Raw genomic sequence first — 21,280 nt, forward strand, 5'->3', positions numbered from 1 at the left:
CTGGATGAAATCTGTCAACACAAATTGACTCAGGTCTTCAATCCCTCCAGCACAAAGTCCACTGAGCACCACCATAGTGGAGGAGATCATCCATCCATGCAACCCTAATCCATGTCAAAGCAACCACTTATGCCAGGTTAACAGAAAGGGCTGTCTTGATGAAATCAACTGTCAACCATATCTCTGTGTGCCAGGTAGGGGGCACTGCTGTTGCAGTGTTTGCTAGCTGTTAGGCATTCTACCTTGGTGTCTGAGATCTTGGTGTGTTTCAGGTTGTAAAATGGGAGAGGCTTCTGAATTTCTGGTGCAGCAGGACACTCTCATCCAAGTTCCAACTCGTGATGGAGCTCCCAGTTGCTACGAGATGTGCAGCTGTGGCACCAGTGGGCGTCTGGAGAACTGCGTGGAGATACCCTGTGTGGAAACAGACAAGGGCTGCATTGTAGAGGGGCAACGAAAGAGTAAGTCTTATGTCTTCTAAAAGACATAAGAGGTATAAGACTTATGGTTTTAAATATAAGTTCTATTCAGTCAGCAGTAAATAGAACACTGAATAAAAACTAGATTCTGGGTATCCAGCTCCAGTCCTCCAGGGCCGATGTCCCTCCAGGTGTAGATGTGTCTGCTCCAACACAGCTAATTCAAAAGGCCCAACGTCCTCCTCAGCAGGTCAAGGTTCTGCAGAGGATCTGCTAACAACAACATGCAGGACACAGACTAAAGGAATGGTTTTGTTTATGAGTACATGTACAGTACATCGGTTATGTACATAACGTTAGTTATGAGACGTTATGTACTCATAACAATTAGCATTTGGCATTTTCTCTTTGCTAAATGCTAGAATAATGGGAGATGGATGGATAACCCCCTGGTAGCAAGATAGTTCGTGACAAAGCAGGAGAGACCTCCTCCCACCTGACCACCCAACCCAATGCACCAGACAGCTGCCTTATCTGGAACTCAGGAGGACCAGAGGACAGTCCACCAACCTGAACCAGCAGCAGCAATCCATGACCCACCCCCACTGCAGTTCTGGCAGCTGCAGTACCCCCATTCCAGACCCAGTGTAGGACAACACCAAATGTGAAAATATTATTTTATTAAAATGTTTTGTTTTCTGTTTTGTCAGAAGGTTGTTTTTCTTATTCTTTTCATTTTTACTTAGTTTAGTTAAATGTTACTACATTAGAGTTTCTTGACAAAAGTATTTTAACTGGAAGTTGAACAATTTTATGACTTAATTTGTACATTTTGGAGAGAAGTCGTTGTGTTTATGGTGTACATGTTTCCATCAAAGCTTTTTTATTTAGATAGGCTTCTAATTCTCCAATGCGTGATGGAAATTTTGTGATGGCTAGCTTTTAGCCAACTGATATGTCTTCTTTTTTGTGAAGCACTTTGGTGACCATTATAGATGATGTGTAAAGGGCTACAGCAATAAATTGTTGATTGATTGAATTATTATGGCACTGTGTAAATTCCCACTCTTATCTATTTTTCTATAACACTATACATCACAAGTCAGGTATTCATAAACAATAATTGACTGAGAGCTATTTCACTATACCATGATAGTCAGATGGTGCCACAACTTGGTTATTGTGATTATAATGACTACCTTTGTTAATAATTGAATTTGCCACTTATTAGTTATCCAAAGCTATTACTGAACAACACCTAGGCTAGAACTTCAAGACTGATGCTGATTAGTGCCAATATATGGATCCTACTAGCGCAGTATTGAATTAAGTTTCATCATGCGGCCATAGCTGCTGAAAAACATTTATTCTGTGTAACTCTGCAGTATGACTTTGAGCCCCTTGTCATTTGGTAACATTACTGTAATGACTCTGTCTCCAGTACGGTACCCTGGTTTTATATGCAAAGTCAGAGGACCAAAAACTTTAAACTATCTTTTTGTGAAATAATGAAGCTTTCAATAAGTCGTTCCTTTGTCTTTTGTTGCTTACTCCACCTTCAGACCACGGGACGAGCTTTAGGACTGATTGCAACACATGTTCCTGCTTTGCTGGAGAAACAATCTGCTCTACCAGGAAATGTCCCACAGAAAGTGTCCATTGGACTTCTACTGGTTGGCGTCTTTTATGATTTCACTTGGGTTGGGGAATATTCGACGAGGTTGTCAAATAGATAAACTGTCAGTTTTTCATTGGCTCACGTGTTTATGTGTCCTGATCTGTGAGTTTTAACTCTCTCTCTCCCTCTTTGTCTCTCAGATCTTCCCTGTAACTGCCCATATCGTTTCATCCCAGTGTGTGCCTCCAACGGGCGGACCTATCCCAGTGGATGTGTGGCTCGTTGTATGGGATTCAAAGACCACCAATATGTCTTTGGCCCCTGCCATTCCATTAAACCTTGCTCTGACATAACCTGCCAGAGGAACCAGAGGTGGGTTCAGTAAACGACCAGAACAGATGCTTAAACTCCTTAACACACAGGAAAGCACTTCTATTTTCAAACCTTTTCTGTCCCTCAGCCCTCCCTGGACAGACATCCTGGTTGTTATTTCAGGTGGCTTGATTTTGTCTAAGCAGACCAACTGACCCCATTTCATTCACAAATCTTCTGATGTCCCCGGTCTCCTCTCTTTAGCCTCCTCACCCTAAAAACAAATGCTCTATGGCTTTCAAAGCTTCCTTGCCTCTACAGATTTGTGGATCTCAGATACCACAAATGAAAAAGGCCAAAAAATTTGATTATGTTAGACTGAGACCACCCACTTATTTTTCCCTGGAGTCATTTGAGGGTTTATTTCATGTAAGCTGAAGTGCCATCAATTCTAGATAAAACCATGTATTGTATAAATAATCACAGGTCCTTTAACAGATTATTGTCACCACAAAACAATATAACACCACCCATTCATGAACTTGGGTACATTTCTTCCACTTAACAAGGACAAATGGTGTGTGATTTTCCTGTCCCTGGTACCACTGCAGCTAATTTAATGGTGAGGCCTCAGTACTCTAGAGCCAGGTCCAGAGTTCTGGGTCTACCTGGATGTCTCTCTCTAGTGACAAGTGGCTTGAGAACCTCCAGCCAGTAGTGATAGCCAAATTGAAAAGTCATCAGAAATTCATTAAAAAAATTAAAGTTCTCCTTGCCTTGAGGCTTTTGTATAACCGCGTCATTGCTGGCTTCCCATCAATGGGTGGGAAGCAATCCCAGCCCATTGCTTCACCCAAAGGTTCATTACTCGGTGGTTCATTAATTTCTCACTAGTGACATCCATCCATCCATCCATCTTCTTCCGCTTATCCAGGGTCGGGTCGCGGGGGTAAGCAGCTTCAGAAGGGAGGCCCAGACTTCCCTCTCCCTGGCCACATTCTTCCAGCTCTTCTGGGGGAATCCCGAGGCGTTCCCAGGCCAGCCGAGAGACATAGTCCCTCCACCGTATCCTGGGTTTTCCTCGGGGCCTCCTCCCAGTGGGACGTGCCCGGAACACCTCACCAGGGAGGCGTCCAGGAGGCATCCTGATCAGATGCCCAAGCCACCTCAACTGGCTCCTCTCAATGTGAAGGAGCAGCAGCTCTACTCTGAGTTCCTACCGGATGACTGAGCTTCTCACCCTATCTCTAAGGGAGAGCCCAGCCACCCTATGGACAAAACCCATTTCGGCCACTTGTATCCGCGATCTTGTTCTTTCGGTCATGACCCAAAGCTCATGACCATAGATGAGGGTGGGAACATAAATCGACCGGTAAATCGAGAGCTTTGCTTTTTGGCTCTGCTCTCTCCTCACCACGACGGACCAGTACAGCGCCCGCTTAACGGCAGACGCTGCGCCATTCCGCCTGTCGATCTCCCGCTCCCTTCTTCCCCCATTCGTGAACAAGATCCCGAGATACTTGAACTCCTCCACTTGGGGCAGGACACCCCCCCTGACCCGCAGAAGGCACTCTACCCTTTTCTGGCTTAAGACCATGGCCTTGGATTTGGAGGCACTGATCTTCATCCCGGCCACTTCACACTCGGCTGCGAACCGCTCCAGCGAGAATATATAGAATAGAATAGAAGTACTTTATTCATCCCAGCAGGGAAATTACTTTGCAGTTACAGCATAAAGACAAGACACAATAACAACTACCACTGAGTAGTAGTTGTAGATAAAATAAAAATAAAAAATAAGATATAAAATGCTATAAATTGTAAAAATATGAAATGCTGTTAATATAAAAAGCAACTTAAGAGCAGTCCTTACAAGATTCAAAAAATGCAGATATGTATATGTAAATATACTGTATGTACATCAAGTGTGCCACAGTGGAGCTGTGCAAAATTGGACTGATTAGTGCAGAACAATGATTTAGCTTTTATTGTACAGTTAGATGGCATGTGGCAGGAAGGATTTCCTGTATCTGTCCCTACGACAGCGGAGCTGGAGCAGCCTATGTGAGAAGGTGTTTCGCTGTCTGTCCACTATGTGGTGGAGAGGGTGCTGTTTATTGTCCATAATAGACAGAACCTTCTTCAGTGTCCTCCTCTCCACCACAGTTTCCAGGGACTCCAGCCTTAGTCCCAGTACAGAGCCAGCTTTCCTGATGATTTTGTCTAGTCTATTAGAGTCGCTGGCTCTGATGCTGCTTCCCCAACACACAGCAGCAAAGAAGATGGCACCGGCAACAACACTGTGATAAAAGGTCTCCAACATCTTGCTGCACACATTGAAGGATCTCAGCTTCCTTAAAAAATAGAGTCTGCTCATCCCCTTCTTGCACATAGCGTCAGTGTTAGATGTCCAGTCCAGTCTGTTGCCAATTACAACTCCCAGGTATTTGTAATCCTCCACCTCCTCCACCACTTCCCCTTTGATCTTCAGTGGCTGTGAAGGTGTCTTCTTCCTTCTGAAGTCAATCACCATCTCTCTGGTCTTACTAATGTTGAGCCTCAGGTGATTCTGGTCAGAGCACTCCTCAAAGCTGTCCACCAGTGTCCTGTACTCCCCTCCCCTCCATCCCCTATACACCCGACAACCGCTGAGTCATCAGAAAACTTCTGTAGGTGACATGAGTCAGAGTTGTACTGGAAATCAGTGGTGTACAAGGTGAAGAGAAAGGGAGAAAGCACAGTTCCCTGTGGAGCTCCTACGTCACTGACCACCACACCAGACAGGACACTGCCCAGACGGACAAACTGTGGCCTGCTTGTCAGGTAGTCAGTAACCCAGGAGATCACTGAGTCATTGACACCCATCCTCCGCAGCTTCTCACCCAGTAGCAGAGGCTGGATGGTGTTGAAGGCACTGGAGAAATCAAAGAATGTGATTCTCACAGTGTCTCCTCCACCATCCAGGTGCGAAGGTGCTCGTTGCAGCAGGAAGATGACGGCATCGTCAACTCCTAAGTGGAGCTGGTAGGCAAATTGCAGGGGTCTAGAAACGTCCTCACCTGAGGCCTCAGCTGGGCCAGGACCAGTCTCTCCATGACCTTCATCACATGAGATGTGAGAGCAACTGGTCTGTAGTCCTCTGGGTTGGATGGCCTTGGCTTCTTGGGAACAGGAACCACATGTGATGTCTTCCACCGCAGCGGGACTCTCTCCAGCCTCAAGCTCAGGTTGTACATGTGTGCCAGTACAGGGGCCAGCTGGCCGGAGCAGGTCTTCAGGATCCGTGGTGTAATGCCATCAGGCCTTGCAGCCTGCCCCTGGTGTAATCGCTCCAACTGTCTCTTAACCTGGCCTGTAGTCACCGTTAGCTGGGGGTAGGTGTTGTTGTCTGCAGTGGAGATGGGGGGGCTGAAGGAGAGATGGTGTGCAGGAGAATGCTGGTAGGTGGGTTGAACAACTTGGGACAGTGTGGATGTGTGGGGGGATGGTGGTGGTATGGGAGTAGCAGGAGGTGAGCTAAACCTGTTGAAAAACTGGTTAAACTGGTTTGCGCTATCCCGGCCCCCAGATATCTGTGTGTCCTTCCCCTTCATTCCAGCGATGTTCTTCATTCCTTTCCACACATCTCTCACACTGTTCTGCTCGAGTTTGGACTCAAGCTTCCTCCTGTAGTTGTCCTTGCATGTCCTCAGCCCCTCTCAAGTGAACTCTGAGTTCACGCTGGACTCTCCTCTGCTCCTCCTTATCTCCAGACCTGAAAGCCATCTTCTTTTTGTTTAGAAGTGCCTTCAGGTCACTGGTAATCCAGGGTTTGTTGTTGGAGAAGCAGCGCACTGTCCGGGCTGGCATGACAGTGTCCTCACAGAATCTGATGTAGTCCGTGATGCAGTCAGACATGTTGTTGATGTCCTCCCCATGAGGCCCACAGAGCACATCCCAGTCTACCGACCCAAAGCAGTCCTGCAGTGCCTCAGCTGCCTCCTGTGTCCACCTCCTCATCGTCCTGATGCGCACAGGCTGCCTACTCACTAGAGGCACATACTTGGGAGTCATCCTTACCAAGATGTGGTCCGACCTGCCAAAGGGGGGCAGGGCTGTGGCGCTGTATGCATCTTTGGCATTAGCTGATGGGGGAATGTAAACAGCGATCAAAATGGCGGACGTAAACTCCCTCGGTAAATAATACGGCCGCATTCCCACAGCCAGAAGTTCAATGTCCGGGCTACAAATCTGTTCCTTCACGTTAACATGACCGGGATTACACCACCTCTCACTCACATAAAGTGCAATCCCGCCGCCCTTCTTCTTCCGACTCTTGGAAAAGTCCCTGTCCCCCCACACCAAGGAAAATCCAGGGACCTCCACGCTGTAGTCCGGAATAAGCGAGTGCAGCCAGGTTTCCATGAAGCAGAAGATACTGCACTCCCTGTACTCCTTCTGGGTCCTCACCAGCTCCGTGAGTTCGTCCGTCTTATTCCCCAAAGACCCCACGTTCCCCACAATAATCGCCGGTACCGCTGGTTTGTGCCGTCTCCTCTTCTCCCTCCGTTTAACTCCAGACCTGCAGCCCCGGCGTCTCCTCTGTAACTCCTCTGGGACCACAGGCCTGTCTCTGGGGCTTACACAGCGCAATCAGCTGTTCACGCGTGTAAACAATGCCGCTACTCTGTTCGGCGAGGTTCTCCGTGACAAAGAGTAGAAAAAGCAGCAGAAGAACGCGGAGAACAGTGACAAAACCACATCCAGCCATTGTGGAAATCTTAACTGATGGTCTATGCACGGATCCTTAATCGGTTACAGCAAATATACACAGATTAACACACACGACGGGAGCAGCGTCTGCAAGCAGCCAGCTGTGCCAGCGCCAAAAAAAAACCCTCAGCTGATCAGATCACAACCTGATGAAGCCAAAAAGGACCACATCGTCTGCAAAAAGCAGACCCCAATGATGAACGGCACCATTGGACTTCGTGTTTCCTCACCCGGACCCGGGTCACTGGGGCCCCACTCTGGAGCCAGGCCTGGAGGGGGGGCACAATGACGAGTGCCTGGTGGCCGGGCTTTTACCCATGGAGCCCGACAGGGCTCAGCCCGAAGAGGAAACATGCCCCCCCCCTCCCATGGGCCCACCACCCGTGAGAGGGTCCAAAGGGATCGGGTGCATTGTGTGGTGGGTGACGGCCGAGGGAGGGGACCCTGGCAGTCTAATCCAGATGCAGAAGCTGGCTCTTGGGACATGGAATGTCACCTCTCTAGTGGGGAAGGAGTCGGAGCTAGTGTGTGAGGTCGAGAGGTTCCGGCTAGAAATAGTCGGTCTCACCTCGACGCATGGCTCTGGTTCTGGAACCAGTCTCCTTGAGAGGGGCTATACATACTTCCACTCTAGAGTTGCCCAAGGTGAGAGGCATCGGGCAGGAGTGGGCATACGTGTTGCTCCCCTTCTCGGAGTTTGTATGTTGGGGTTTACCCCGGTGAACGAGAGGGTAGCCTACCTCCGCCTACGGGTGGGGGGACGGGTCCTGACTGTTGTTTGTGCTTACGGGCCGAACGACAGTTCAAATTACCCACCCTTCTTGGAGTCCTTAGAGGGGGTACTGGAGAGTGCTCCTACTGGGGACTCCCTTGTTCTGCTGGGGGACTTCAACGCTCACGTGGGCAATGACAGTGAGACATGGAGGGGCGTGGTTGGGAGGAACGCCCCCCGATCTGAAATCAACCGATGATCTGTTGTTGGATGTCTGTGCTCGTCATGGATTGTCCATAACGAACACAATGTTCAAGCATAAGCGTGTCCATATGTGCACTTGGCACCAGGACACCCTAGGCCGCAGTTCAATGATCGACTTTGTCATCGTTTCATCGGATCTGCGGCCATATGTCTTGGACACTCGGGTGAAGAGAGGTGCGGAGCTGTCCACTGACCACTACCTGGTGGTGAGTTGGCTCCGGTGGTGGGGGAGGAAGCTGGTCAGACCTAGCAGGCCCAAACGTGTTGTGAGGGTCTGTTGGGAACGTCTGGCGGAATCCCCTGTGAGACGGAGCTTTAACTCCCATCTCCGGCAAAACTTCGAACACGTCCCGGGGGAGGTGGGGGACATGGAGTCTGAGTGGACCGTGTTCCGTGCCTCCATTGTTGAGGCGGCCGATCGGAGCTGTGGCCGCAAGGTTGTCGATGCCTGTGGCGGCATCAACCCTCGAACCCGTTGGTGGAGACCTTCGGTGAGGGATGCTGTCAGGTTCAAGAAGGAGTCCTATCTGGCCTTTTTGGCCTGTGGGACTCTGGAAGGTGCTGATGGGTACCGGCAGGCGAAGCAGCATGTGGCTCGGGTGGTTGCTGAGGCAAAAGCTCGGGCGTGGGAGGAGTTTGGAGAGGCCATGGAGAAAGACTTCTGTACGGCTTCAAGGCGATTCTGGTCCACCATCCGGCTTCTCGGGAGGTTGGGGGGGAAGCAGTATGGCACCAACACTGTTTGTAGTGGGGATGGTGTGCTGCTGACCTCTACTCGGGACATTGTGGGCCGGTGGGCAGAATACTTCGAAGACCTCCTCAATCCCACCAACATGCATGGGAGTTCGCAAAACCAGTCTACATGTGTTTTGTGGACTTGGAGAAGGCGTTCGACCGTGTCCTTCGGGGAGCCCTGTGGGGGGTTCTCCGGGAGTATGGGGTACCGGGCCCTTTGATACGGGCTGTTAGGTCCCTGTATGACCGGTGTCAGAGCCTGGTCCGCATTGCCGGCAGTAAGTCGGGCTCGTTTCCGGTGAGAGTTGGACTCCGCCAGGGCTGCCCTTTGCCACCGATTCTGTACATCACTTTCATGGACAGAATTTCTAGGTGCAGCCAAGGTGTTGAGGGGATCCGATTTGGTGGCCTTAGGATCTCATCTCTGCTTTTTGCAGACGATGTGGTCCTTTTGGCTTCATCAGGTCGTGATCTGCACTAGTGACATCTACTGTTGAAACTGTGGCAGCCTTGTCACTCAGATAGACATACTTAAAAAAAAATTGTAAATGCAATATTGTCACATAGTGAACATTTCAAGAAGGTGAGAATTTTGGAGGGGAAGGGGTTAATTATTTTTATTTAAGAATGTTGTGAGTGATCATCTCGAAGTATTCCCAGATGTCAATTTTTTTCTTCTTCCTGGCTCCATTTCAATCAAGTTTATTTGTGTAGCACATTTCAGCAACAATGCAGTTTCAGAGTGCTTTACATAATAAAAACACACAAATAAAAAGTAATAAAATACACCATGATCACCAATTGAGAAAACCGGTAACAAACATTACATTTTGATGAGTGCCATCATCAAAATTGTTAATATACATAATGACATGTTCGGATTTAATCTTCTGACCCACATGCAGAATCAACAAGTTCAATTAGGTATAGGTTTTATTTCTTTTAAACAAGCAACAATTTACAGGTTTCCTTGATGTATCAGGGAGTGGCAGTGTCATGCGATCCGTGGCGTCTGGAATGAGAGTTGGGTTAATGGTGGCCTGTAATGAGTTGATCAGATGCAATGTAAAAAAGGCTTACTTTTGAATGGACTTGGTGAAGCGTGGAAGAAAGTTGCCCAGGGGTCCTGTGTGGAGATGAGGGGGAACGATGAAGCAGGCAGGCAGGTAGGTACTTGCTGGGGAGTTTCACAGGAGGAGAAAACGGTTGAACTGATTCTTCTAGAGAGATCCAGTGACAAAAACCTAAAGGAAGCAAAAACAAGAACTATGAACTTCTCAAGAGACTGATCAAAAGCTAAAAATAGCCGACAACAAGAGGTGGCCAGAGTGACTACCAGTAGACGTTAATCATCCAGCGCTGAGTGAAGGCTCTGCTGCTCCTTTATCCCCAGCACTCTGATGAGGCTGATGAGCTCCACCTGTGAAGGCTGCCCAGGCTCTCCACCAAGATCCTCGCTGGAAGAGATGTGTTGCTCGCACTCGCACACACGCACACAGGAACCCTGACACATAAACTATAAAACGTTCCTTTTATTTTGGCCACTGCTGAAAACAAATACTCCTCTGATGCGCAATCAAATACAGTAACCCATGCCATGAAGCATGTCAGTTATGACTCATCGGCTTTTATTTTGAAAACCGACACACAAAATGAAGCAGTCACTGGCCCATGCAATGTGATTCATCATTGGTCAAGACGACACTCCCTTTTTACTACACGCCTCTAAGCCTGGCTTCAGATGAAGCTGCACGTTCTATTGTTTATATGAATGTTTTTAGTATTCGTCTCCACAGTGATAGCAATAACAGAAGAGGCCTTGCATTTATTTTTTAAGTATACAAAGGGAAATGATGATAGTTTTGGATTCCTTCTTTGTTATCAGGAAGCAGTGCTGATTTCTATGAGTTGAATTTGACAAGAAAATGTTAATACAAAATATTCTCAGACACTGAAAGAGAATTTTTTCTTGTATCCAAAGGACCCTGTGGAGTGAAAATGGAAAGGACATTTTAAAGTTAGCAGAAAAAAAATCAACTGATTTGGTTAATAACTAAGTTGATACAAAATAATTTTGTTAAAGATACAGTTTTAGGAAAAACATGCAATCTTATTTCAAAACTTGATTAAAAAATCAGAACATATCTATTATGAACTAAGATGTAAACCTTAGAACTAAACTTATGTTTTATTTGCTTTATCATGGCTGAAGATGAAAACGTTGGATTTGTGTGTTTTGGTCAGGTGCATCCCGAGGCGGCGTGTTTGTCTGAGCGACTCTTCGGATTGTCCGCAGTATGAGTGTGTTAGTCGGCCAGCAGTCTGCGACAGAAACAGCATGGAGCCGGCTTGTGACATTGAGGGCCGGGTGCATCGCAGCCTGTGCCATCTGCAGCAATCCGGAAAGATGCTGGCCTACATGGGGCACTGCCAGGTAGGAGACACAGGACTGAGGAAGACTCCTGTAGGAATCCTACAGGAAACAGCTGGATCATTTACTTTAACAGGCCCTGTAATAGCACAAAGTCCTGATCATCTGTAAAAATGTTATTTTCTTTCACCTTCACACTAATGACCATAAGGGATATGTTAACTTCAGTTGTTATGAAAATGTTGTATATATCAGAAATTTAAAAAAAATAAATTTAACGTGACATCATAGCTATCTGATGCTTTCAAATTGGCCTCCGTCTCTTTAAACCAGGGGTGTCAAACTCAAATACACAGTGGGCCAAAATTTTAAATTGAACAAAGCCGCGGGCCAAGGTTGAACAAATGAATCTTTTAATATGGACCCAAACAAGTTTTGATTTAACAATAAATATTGAACAAGGAAGGCTTATATAACTTAAAAATGCAGGCGTGCAAAATTGAGTTGCTAAAAATAATAATAAAACATATAAATGGAATATAAAAAAAAAATGTAATTCCTCCTGTCTGAGGTAAATGTCAAAATTAGCTTTGTACACAGGCTAATAAATTAGAAAATAAAATAACATAACAACTATGAATAAATCATTAATTAAACTATGAATAAACCATTCAGGCCTTGGAGTAACAAGAAAAGGTGCATAGAAAACGTATTTATTGCTCATTTTGCGACACACTGATCTACTCTGATGCGGCCAAAGTCAGATATCTGGCATCTTTTCTTGGATGCCAGTTCATCAATGTCGGGGCCCAGAGTTTGAGCTGAGGAAACCTTCATTATCGAACAAAGGTGTTCGTCAGTCAAACGTCTCCTGTGAGACATTTTCGTCATCTTCACTGAGGAGAAAAGTTGCTCACATACATATGTAAACAGATATTCTGCCTCCCACCTGTCCAGAAAAGTTCTATTTTCTGTCTTTCTTTTCGCCATTTTTTGGTAGGGTAACACAGTGACGGCTGTAGTTTGAGGTCGCAGTGTGGTTTGGGGGAGAGGCCCGGGGATGCGGGGTGCGCCGGGGCTTTCACCGAAGGAGTGAAAGACGGATCACCACCTTCCTAATACATCCATGTCCGCTACCATAAGTGCTACTGACACAGAGGAGGAGGCGGGTCTGCCTCTGTCCTGATTGACGCGCCAAAAAAACAGCAGAGCATTATGGGATTTGTAGTATAAGTGGCAAATGCGGCGTCACAGCGTTGCCACTGTATAATACCAGTGGGCCGGCTCTAATATTAATTTGAAATTGCCTCACGGGCCAAATATAATTACACTGCGGGCCAAATTTGGCCCGCGGGCCAGAGTTTGACACCTATGCTTTAAACCCTTAACGCTCGCCCCCTAAATCACCAAAAACGGCTGAAAAGGTATATCCAAAATAAATCAGCTGCTGTTCTTGAACAATTTGGAGTACATGCAAAAGCTTGGTCTCTTTATGAAGATGACAAGCTAAATTGTCTATTGTAGTTTGTAGCTATTACGTTTGTAACACAAAAATATGTGAAAAATGTTGCTTCACCCAGATTTTTCTTTTTTATTTCTTGTAAATGCGCATTGAGTACCGATATGGACTGGAAAATACAATAAATCTGTAGAATAAAGTACTCTGCTCGTGGATTTCAAGACTGATCAAAATAGCACAAAAAGAAATGTCATTTTGGACATGTTTATTCATGAGGATATACAGGTGTTGTCCAAGTGTGACATTTGGAATCTCCAAATGTCACACTTGGACAACATCTGCTATATAAACTTCTAATGACTGTAGAGTTACAGTGCTTCAACATACAGTCATCAATGAGGGTTCTAATGAAAGATAATGACCAGAGGAATCCTCAGATAGACACATTATTACTGATAGTGGAAATTACTTATAATTATATAAATAGAATTGCATATCTGGCTGGGGGGCCTGGGAGAGGGGGCCCTCAATGTTTCTCCTCCCCCCCACCTTCTTCTGTGCCCCTGCCCCCCCTTTTTCTAATGATACGTTAGTCCCCCCGCCAGTCCGCCCCCCACCTTCTCTCCTTCTTTGAAATGCCCCCGCCCCCGTTCTTCCCACTCCACCATTCCCTCGGTCCCCCATTCTCGCTTTTCCGTACGCTCTACTCACCTCACTCTGTCTATAGCAGCGGACGACTAAAGGTTTCTGGTATTCTCAAATCCAAAACTATGTCAGCTCTTACGGCCATAGTCATCCACTCCCGTGAGTTGTGAAGTTCTGTTGGATTAATACATCCAGTTTTGACATGTTCTGACAACATGTCTCTCCTTTGGTGAGAAAAAGTCCTGTAAACACCGTTACGCATGAGGGCGTACAGAGCCTGACTTTTACACAGCACAGGTGCACAGATTACTCATGATTACGCATGCAGCTGGTGGATTCATGTCAAAACAAACCCCAAAATGCCTTATATGCTTATGACAGGTCATGTGTTGGCTACACATCAGTGGCTTTAGATTTAGTCTCCGAGTTAATCAGTCAGAAATATTCCAGAAAGAATACAAGCATGTCAAAACGAGCTCAAGTCGCTCTCTGGATATTATTGGCTCGGAAAAAGCCATTTCTTAACATTATTAGTCGAATGCGGTGTCAATCAAAAACTGGGGAGGGCTCTAGGCTGCCCAATAAAAGCATCATAATGGACACCAGCAGAGTTGAAACGCTTAAATCTCAGCCCCTGAAAATACAATGGAAAAACAGCACCTGAGCGTTCCGGTGCGGGTTAAGGGGTTAAGAACCTCTTGTCCTTTCCAACCCTCCCCCTTCAGTTAGCCATCACAACAATGCTTCTTTCTCCATGCCGAACATTGATCCTAGGTCAGCTCAGGGGACTGACAGCTCCATCAGTATTTACTAATTGCTGCTGCTAGTCTGAGGAGCTTAGTAGGGAAAGAGTTTTCTGTGGAGTTGACTGCAGCTCCAAGGGGGACCTTTTGGTAAGTTAGCGGAGCTTTGGGTAAATAAACTGTGCCTTGTTTTACCAGGTGTTTAGACACCCTGAATGGTTGCCAGTGGAGATCCAAGAAATTTACCAGACATGCAACATTCTGAATATAATAAAAACCTTACTGATGTAACAAATTACACAGCTGCTGCTATGATTGGTTTTTTAGAGCTTAGAAAATCTAACCCAAACTCTGTCCTCAGGAGGCCTGCAAGAAGAAAAAAGAAGTCTGTGGTCACAACGGTGAGACGTACAACACGGTGTGTGAGGCCTTCTCTGACCGGGTGGCTGTTGACTACGAAGGCCCCTGTCGTGCCGTAGGGGCCCTGTCCGATTTGGCTCTAGATTCTGTGTGTAGTGAGGTGTCCTGTTCACCGATATCAAGCCCAGGCTGCCACCCTTTAATCCCACCTGGTGAGCATAGCAACACTAAGCAGTAGCTAGAAGAGTCCACAAGGGACAGTGTGGTCCCTGATGTTTGACTTGTTTTCCAGGAGCCTGTTGTCCTATATGTGCCAGCATGCTGCAGATCCTCTGGAGCCAGAAGCAGATTAGCACTTTCTCAAAGGTATGAGGGGCTTCCAGCTGAGCTGTAGGGTCCATCTGTTATCATATCAGCATAGATATTCCATCTGATAACTCCACAAACTCAATCATCTGGATGCTCCTGACCTTTTTTGCCTAAGTGAATCGTAAGCAAATAAGATTAAACCTTAATTTAAGATTAAGGTACCTTAAATTACCTGCGACTGATATAAACAGCATATAATTTTTTTTTCTTCAAGAAGAAAATCTACATTTTTGTGACTTTTTTAAAAACCTATGGAATAGAGTATAAGTTGCCTTTATTAACTGTTTATGGGGAAACTCAGTTGTATCAACAGCAAAGTGTCAGGCAAGTCAAATCATATATATTTACACAGAAAAAAAACAACAAAAACATCAAATCTAAAAAATAACAAACTGTAGAATACAAATTTGCTCCATGAGAAAATACTGTGCAGTTATTAAAATAGCACATTCCAATCAAAGAAATGTACAACTGAGAAGAATAATGTTTAAAAAAATGCACACTATGTGCCTGTGTATTACTGCATAATAAATAGGACAAAGTCTATTGTAAAATATCTAAAGGTTGAAATTGTACATTTTCCTTTCTGGTTAAATAAAGATTAAATAGTTTTTTCACAACAAGTATGTTTCTTTTATTAAAAATATTTCTTTATTTTTATTCACTGAAAGAACAGTAAAGAACAAAACGTGTTTGCATTGTGTGCCTGCAAAGGTTGGAGGTTGTCATTTCTTAATGTATCCACTTGGGGGTGCCATGACTCCAAAATGTGTCAAACCCATTGGCATGGCCAATTGTCATGCTTGTTTGGCTTCAATATTTTGTGTCATGCCTGTGATAAAAATGAAAAACAGCTAAAAAATGTTATCAGTTTTATATGTTATTAGCCAAAGCATCATTTTTTAGGAGTCAATGTAGCCTAGTCTCCAGACGAGTTTAGCAGGCGGGGCTTGTTTTCAGGCGGGCGGGGTAAACAAGGTGTTACTTTAATATACATACATAAACAAACCTGTATGTAACAAATAAAATAACCATGTTAATTAGTACAAAATAAACAATAAGGATGTAAACAGTGACATGTATAAAATGTTGAGTAATTATGTTCAAATTTGCATAAACATGCAAAAATCTAAGAATCTAATGTTTCTAATCGCTGAAGTTTGTTTCTTTAAATGCAAAATCAATCTACGTAGCAATAATAATATTACTCAAGTAAATAACAATAGTGCTGTACAGTGCAGTAAAACTACTAATATACTGTAAGTACCCTTTTTTCTCAAAAAGTTACTCAAGTGAATGTGGGCCTAAGCAAAATTTGGTTTTGGAGCCCTCTAGTTCTGCTAACAATGTGGACTGGCAGCAATCAGCAGCCCAATCTACATTAAATACATGTATAATATTATACATTTATTGGCCAGTTGATTTATCGACCAGTTGATTTCTGGGCGCTGATTTCCTTAATTTTGGGGGATTGTGATTGGTCGATACTTACATACTTACAGGTGTCCAGGAGGCATCCTAACCAGATGCCTGAGCAACCTCAACTGACTCCTCTCAACGTGAAGGAGCAGTGGCTCTACTCTGAGTCCCTCCCGGATGACCGAGGTTCTCACCCTATCCCTAAGGGAGAGCCCAGACACCCTAAGGAGAAAATCCATTTCGGCCCCTTGTATCCGCGATCTTGTTTTTTCGGTCATGACCCATAGCTCATGACCATACATGAGGGTAGGAACGTAGATCAACGGGTAAATCAAGAGCTTCGCTTTTTGACTCAGCTCTCTCTTCACCACGACAGACCGGTACAGCACCCGCTTCACTGCAGATGCTGCACCAATCCACCTGTCACTATCCCGTTCCCTTCTTCCCTCATTTGTGAACAAGATCCCGAGATACTTGAACTCCTCCACTCCTCCGGGGTTTAGGGTCTATTCAGGGATGTATTCTATTGTGACCACCTTGTAATTGGAGCACACCCACCGGTCCCCCTTTTTGAACAGGGGACCACCACCCCAGTCTGCCAATACAGGGGAACAGCCCCTGATGTCCATGCAATATTGCAGAGTCGCGTCAGCCAACACAACCCTCCAACATCGAGAGCCTTAAGGAACCCAGAACGAATCTCCCCAGAGATTGAAGAGCCTGACCCAGAGTCCACAGGCTCAGCTTCTTCAATGGCATGTTGGTGACATTGAGGAGGTCTTCGAAGTACTCTGCCCACCAGCCCACAACGTCCCTAGTCAAGGTCAGCAGCACACCATCCCCACTATAAACAGTGTTGATGCTGCACTGCACCAGCACTCCTTCGACGCAGGATGGTGGACCAGAATCTCCTCGACGCCGTGCGGAAGTCTTTCCTTATGGCCTTTCCAAACTCCTCCCACGCCCAAGTTTTTGCCTCAACAACAATAGAAATTATTACTAAAAGTGAAAAAAAGGGCCACTGAGGGGAGTCGTTAGTGGCCCTGGGGCTCTAAGTGGCTGCTTAGTTTGCTTGACTTGGGTCGACCCTGCCTGTAGTACCCACTTTTGAACATAGATAAAATCAGTAGTCTGTACATGTTAACAATCTTAACGTGATATATTGGCATTAGCTAGACATCATTTAGCTAACATTACCTGCATTGAACAGCATTACTCAACTCACTTGGTTAGTTTGGGGGAAAAAACTGTGCAAAGTTTTTTGCATTTTGCTGGTTTGCTGCCAAAATTGTAGCACACACCTGTGAAACTCGCCGGGCCTGAGTCAATATTTGTTATTCTCTTCTTCCTGGAATGATTTCTCATTCCAGTGTTTTTGAGACTTACAATTAGTTTATGATTAATAATACGTTCCAAACTTCATCCCAATTTAATGTGGCATAAATCATGCACAACAGTGTTGTGAAAAAATACCTATTACTTTAATAAAGTAATGCTTTATTAATTTTTGACTAAATTAGAATTGAAAAACCTTTTGGATAATTGATTGTTAATCTATTCATCAGTCACAGCTGTAAAAATGCTGGGAAAATTCAATAGGAATGTGTCTTAAATGAGCATAAATTTTTATTTATTATTTTGCTGTTTTAAATAATCTACAGCTGAATGCACGATCAGAAAAAACAGTTTGGAATAAAGGAGTCCTAAAATATCTCTAGCTACCTCTAACTCAGCTAGAAGGGAAACTCTGGTAAAATGGACTAAAAACACCAAATGAGTCTTCATCAGTGAGTGCCCTTATAAAAGATGTGTAGACCATTGGCCCTAAACAGTGATCAAACTTAAATTCAGTTTAAATTGTTGAATCACTGCTAGTCTCAGCTGCAGCATACTGTAAGCCTGCTGCTCTTGGAACAGTTTGAAGCATTAATGCCAGTACAATGAAATGCACAATAAACATAAAACGTAAGTTGTTTAAGCTATTTTATCTCAGCCCGGACGCCTCTTACTTGAGGAGAGTTCCAGCAAACAAGGTTCAGCTTAGCTGGTCGACTGGCTACGTCTGTGTAGAGAAGCAGACCTCAGCCTTAATACAGCACCGTGCACATGCTGGCCACTTATCATTTCATTTACTCTCAAAACATGAAAAGCTATTTTTCTCATATCAGTTTCTCATATTAATAATTTCTTATAACGATTTCAGATTTTGTTTTGCTTGCTCTGATTGCAGACTAAAGAGTTTAAATCATGAAAGACTTATGAAAATATATTTTTTTAACATTCCTGGTCTTGTTTAGCTGAATGAGTAGTAAGTGTTTTTTTTTTCTTCTTTTTTTTCTCTGAACAAGGCTTTTAGTGAATAAATATGGAGCAAGAACACACTTTACAGACAGCTCTTCTGAGCTGACATTTTCAAAGAGAGGAAAGGGTTTGGTAGCAGTTTGAGTGTTTGATGGTGTGTTTTGTGCAGCTGAACAGGAACCAGCCGGTGGCCGTCTACGACGTCCTGCAGATCCTCCGGCTTCACATCTCTGTACCGCAGTGTGACGTCTTTGGCTACCTGAGCATTGACAACAGGCTGGTGGTTCTTGTTGCCCCAGTGGACCACCAACCAACACTTCTGCAGGTGATACACAAATAAAGTTTTGTTCAAAATGATGGCAGTGTGTTTAAAAAAAAAAATTCCCATTTTCTCCTCCAAGGAGTACCCAGCACATCATAATCTAGGTCACATGACCCCATGTGCGCTTTTATGAGGTTTTTTTGTGTGTGTGAGGGGTGGGGGGTGTGGGCGTGCATGGGTGCGTGTGTGTGTGTGTGGGTGTGTGTGTGTGTGTGTGTGTGCGTGTGTGTGTGTGTGTGTGTGGTTTTGGAAACTGACCGTCTGATGGGACAACCACCCCACTTCCTGCTGAGACCCCTGGTGGATTAACAAGGTTTTTCATTCTGCTGAAAACTGGATTCCATCTGGACATGGCAGCATCACACAGTGAATCTTTTCTTTTTCCTTGGGATTACCCACCAGTCTTCCCATACCTACCAGTGGGATCTACCTTTTAACTGGTTCGGTCATGATCCAGCGTAATCACACCCTGCCTGTGCACAACATAGACAAGCGGCCGCATCTCATTCGCAGGTTTTCCTCAAGCAGGAAAAGATTGAACACTCTGTGTGGAAACAAAACATGAATGTCTTTGACAGTTGAGTGGAACCAGAGTTTTTTTGTTGCTTTGCCTAACGGTGCTTTTTCAGTGTCTAATTTGTTTTATTTACAATAACTCAAACACCTTGCCAACACAATCTGGTTTACTGTTAATTATTCTCATCAAAAATATTCATGATCACTGATTGCTGCTGGAGGGATGAGAACGTATCTGTCTTCTTTGTCTCTTTACCTTTTCTCCATTTCGTTGCCATTCTTTCCTCGTCATTACTAAGTGGTTTTCATGGCTGTTAAAGTCAAGTTTGAAGATTTTCAAACCACAGCTATTTTTTACTAAATCACAAAATATATCTGAGATCCTAGGTTAAAGTTATATTCAGAATCGTCCCCAACAAGTCTACTTCCTTTGTCTTTTGAGTTCAATCTTTATCTGAATATGATTGAATTCTTTCTCATGTTCTCACAGCCAGATACCACTCCTGCCTTTCTACTTGGAACAAAGAATTGTTCTACAGAAAGTGTTTGAATCCTAAGAGAAAAAAAACTAATCTCTGTGTTTCGAGATTAGTGAAACAATAATAAATTTATGTCTAGTGGCATTTGCTGAGAAGCAAACAGCATATTGCTGTTTTCAGCTCAACTCTCTATTTTTATTCAGATTTTTGGTCTTTTGCGTTGTAAATATGTGCTCTGCAATTATTAGAAAAGACTGACTGCACCACTGCTAACATTTAAATTCTGCATAATCTGCTTTTCATAACAGTCTAAAACTAACAGGCCTCTATTAATATGAATTAAAGTTGATGATGCCAAGCTAAAAAAAGAAAAAGGCCAGCTGGGGTCTTTAAAAATCATTTATAGGCACAGCTAGTTGTTGTGCCTATAAACAATCCATTTATTTCAGTATCAATACATTTGACTTATGAAGAGAATGTCCAATGCAGGAAAAATACAATGAAAAAATAGAAAGCTATGAATGTTTCTATAAGTGCCCTTACCATTTTCTGAGTGACACACAAACATACATATGAAGAATTATTTTGGGTATTAACAACAATAATGTGAGCTTAACAATAACAGTTACACACTCATCCAACACACTTATCCCAGTGAGATGAGCACCTATCTCCAGCTGTCAACGGACGAGAGGCGGGGACACCCTGGACGGGTCAGCAGTCCATCACAGTGTAGATATACAGTGAACCCTCGTTTTTCGCGGGGGTTCCGTTCCAAAAAGAACCCGTGATAGGCGAAATGAAGTAGTTACCTTTATTTTTTACAATTATTATACAGCATAATTAAATACTCTACATTGAAACCAAAGAACAAAAACTGTTTTCAGGCCTAAGAATTTTTTTAACAAATAGAAGATAGATAGATAGATAGATAGATAGATAGCATTTATTGTCATTGAACAGAATTCAACGAAATTTCCATTGCAGCTCCCGTGCAAAAGGTCAAATATATACAGTATAAATAAGCAAACACACAATAATAATAATAACAATATATACAACTAAATTAACTAAAGGCACTCAACCACACCAAAGAAGTAGCAGCAGGTCCAATTATGGCAAAGTACAGATGATGTGACAGTGCAAAGGTCAGAACAGTGTGGCTGTGTGGGGGTGGGGGATATGTATGTGTGACTGCGAGGTTATGATATGTGTGGGAGGGGGGGGCGGCAGGGAGTAATGGCTCTGACGGCTGTGGGGAAGAAACTGTTTCTCAGTCTATTTGTTGTAGTCCATATATTCCTGTACCGCTTGCCTGATGGCAGCGGCAAAAACAGTCTGTGGCCCGGGTGGCTGGAATCCATCGCTATGGATCCAGCTCTCATCTTGACCCGGTCTGTGTAAATGGAGTCCAGGTCTGGGAGGGGGCATCCCACAATGCCTTGTGCTGTTCTCACCACCCGTGTCGGTTGTTTCCTCTCCAG

General features: G+C 44.5%; 1 protein-coding gene and 1 long non-coding RNA gene across 3 annotated transcripts in view; one reads left to right on the forward strand and one right to left on the reverse strand.

The window, feature by feature from the left end:
- The window catches only part of reck (reversion-inducing-cysteine-rich protein with kazal motifs), a 73,430-nt gene that overhangs the window by 44,634 nt on the left and 7,516 nt on the right, over nucleotides 1–21,280 (forward strand). The window contains exons 13-20 of one of the 2 annotated variants that reach the window (XM_028025854.1): nucleotides 51–194; nucleotides 273–461; nucleotides 1,982–2,092; nucleotides 2,238–2,409; nucleotides 11,057–11,246; nucleotides 14,392–14,602; nucleotides 14,683–14,756; nucleotides 18,649–18,804. In XM_028025854.1, the coding sequence (XP_027881655.1) occupies nucleotides 51–194; nucleotides 273–461; nucleotides 1,982–2,092; nucleotides 2,238–2,409; nucleotides 11,057–11,246; nucleotides 14,392–14,602; nucleotides 14,683–14,756; nucleotides 18,649–18,804 (1,247 nt within the window). The remainder of the gene's footprint in view (nucleotides 1–50; nucleotides 195–272; nucleotides 462–1,981; nucleotides 2,093–2,237; nucleotides 2,410–11,056; nucleotides 11,247–14,391; nucleotides 14,603–14,682; nucleotides 14,757–18,648; nucleotides 18,805–21,280) is intronic. The other variant, XM_028025855.1, reaches the window with a different exon arrangement.
- On the reverse strand, nucleotides 9,401–11,045 carry LOC114149847 (uncharacterized). The gene is made up of 3 exons (XR_003596612.1): nucleotides 10,149–11,045; nucleotides 9,893–10,056; nucleotides 9,401–9,824 (listed from the first exon to the last, which is right to left on the reverse strand). It is a non-coding gene; the product is annotated as an uncharacterized LOC114149847 (long non-coding RNA).

The sequence above is a fragment of the Xiphophorus couchianus genome, chromosome 8, assembly GCF_001444195.1.
Source record: "Xiphophorus couchianus chromosome 8, X_couchianus-1.0, whole genome shotgun sequence".
Taxonomy (NCBI): Eukaryota; Metazoa; Chordata; class Actinopteri; order Cyprinodontiformes; family Poeciliidae; genus Xiphophorus; species Xiphophorus couchianus.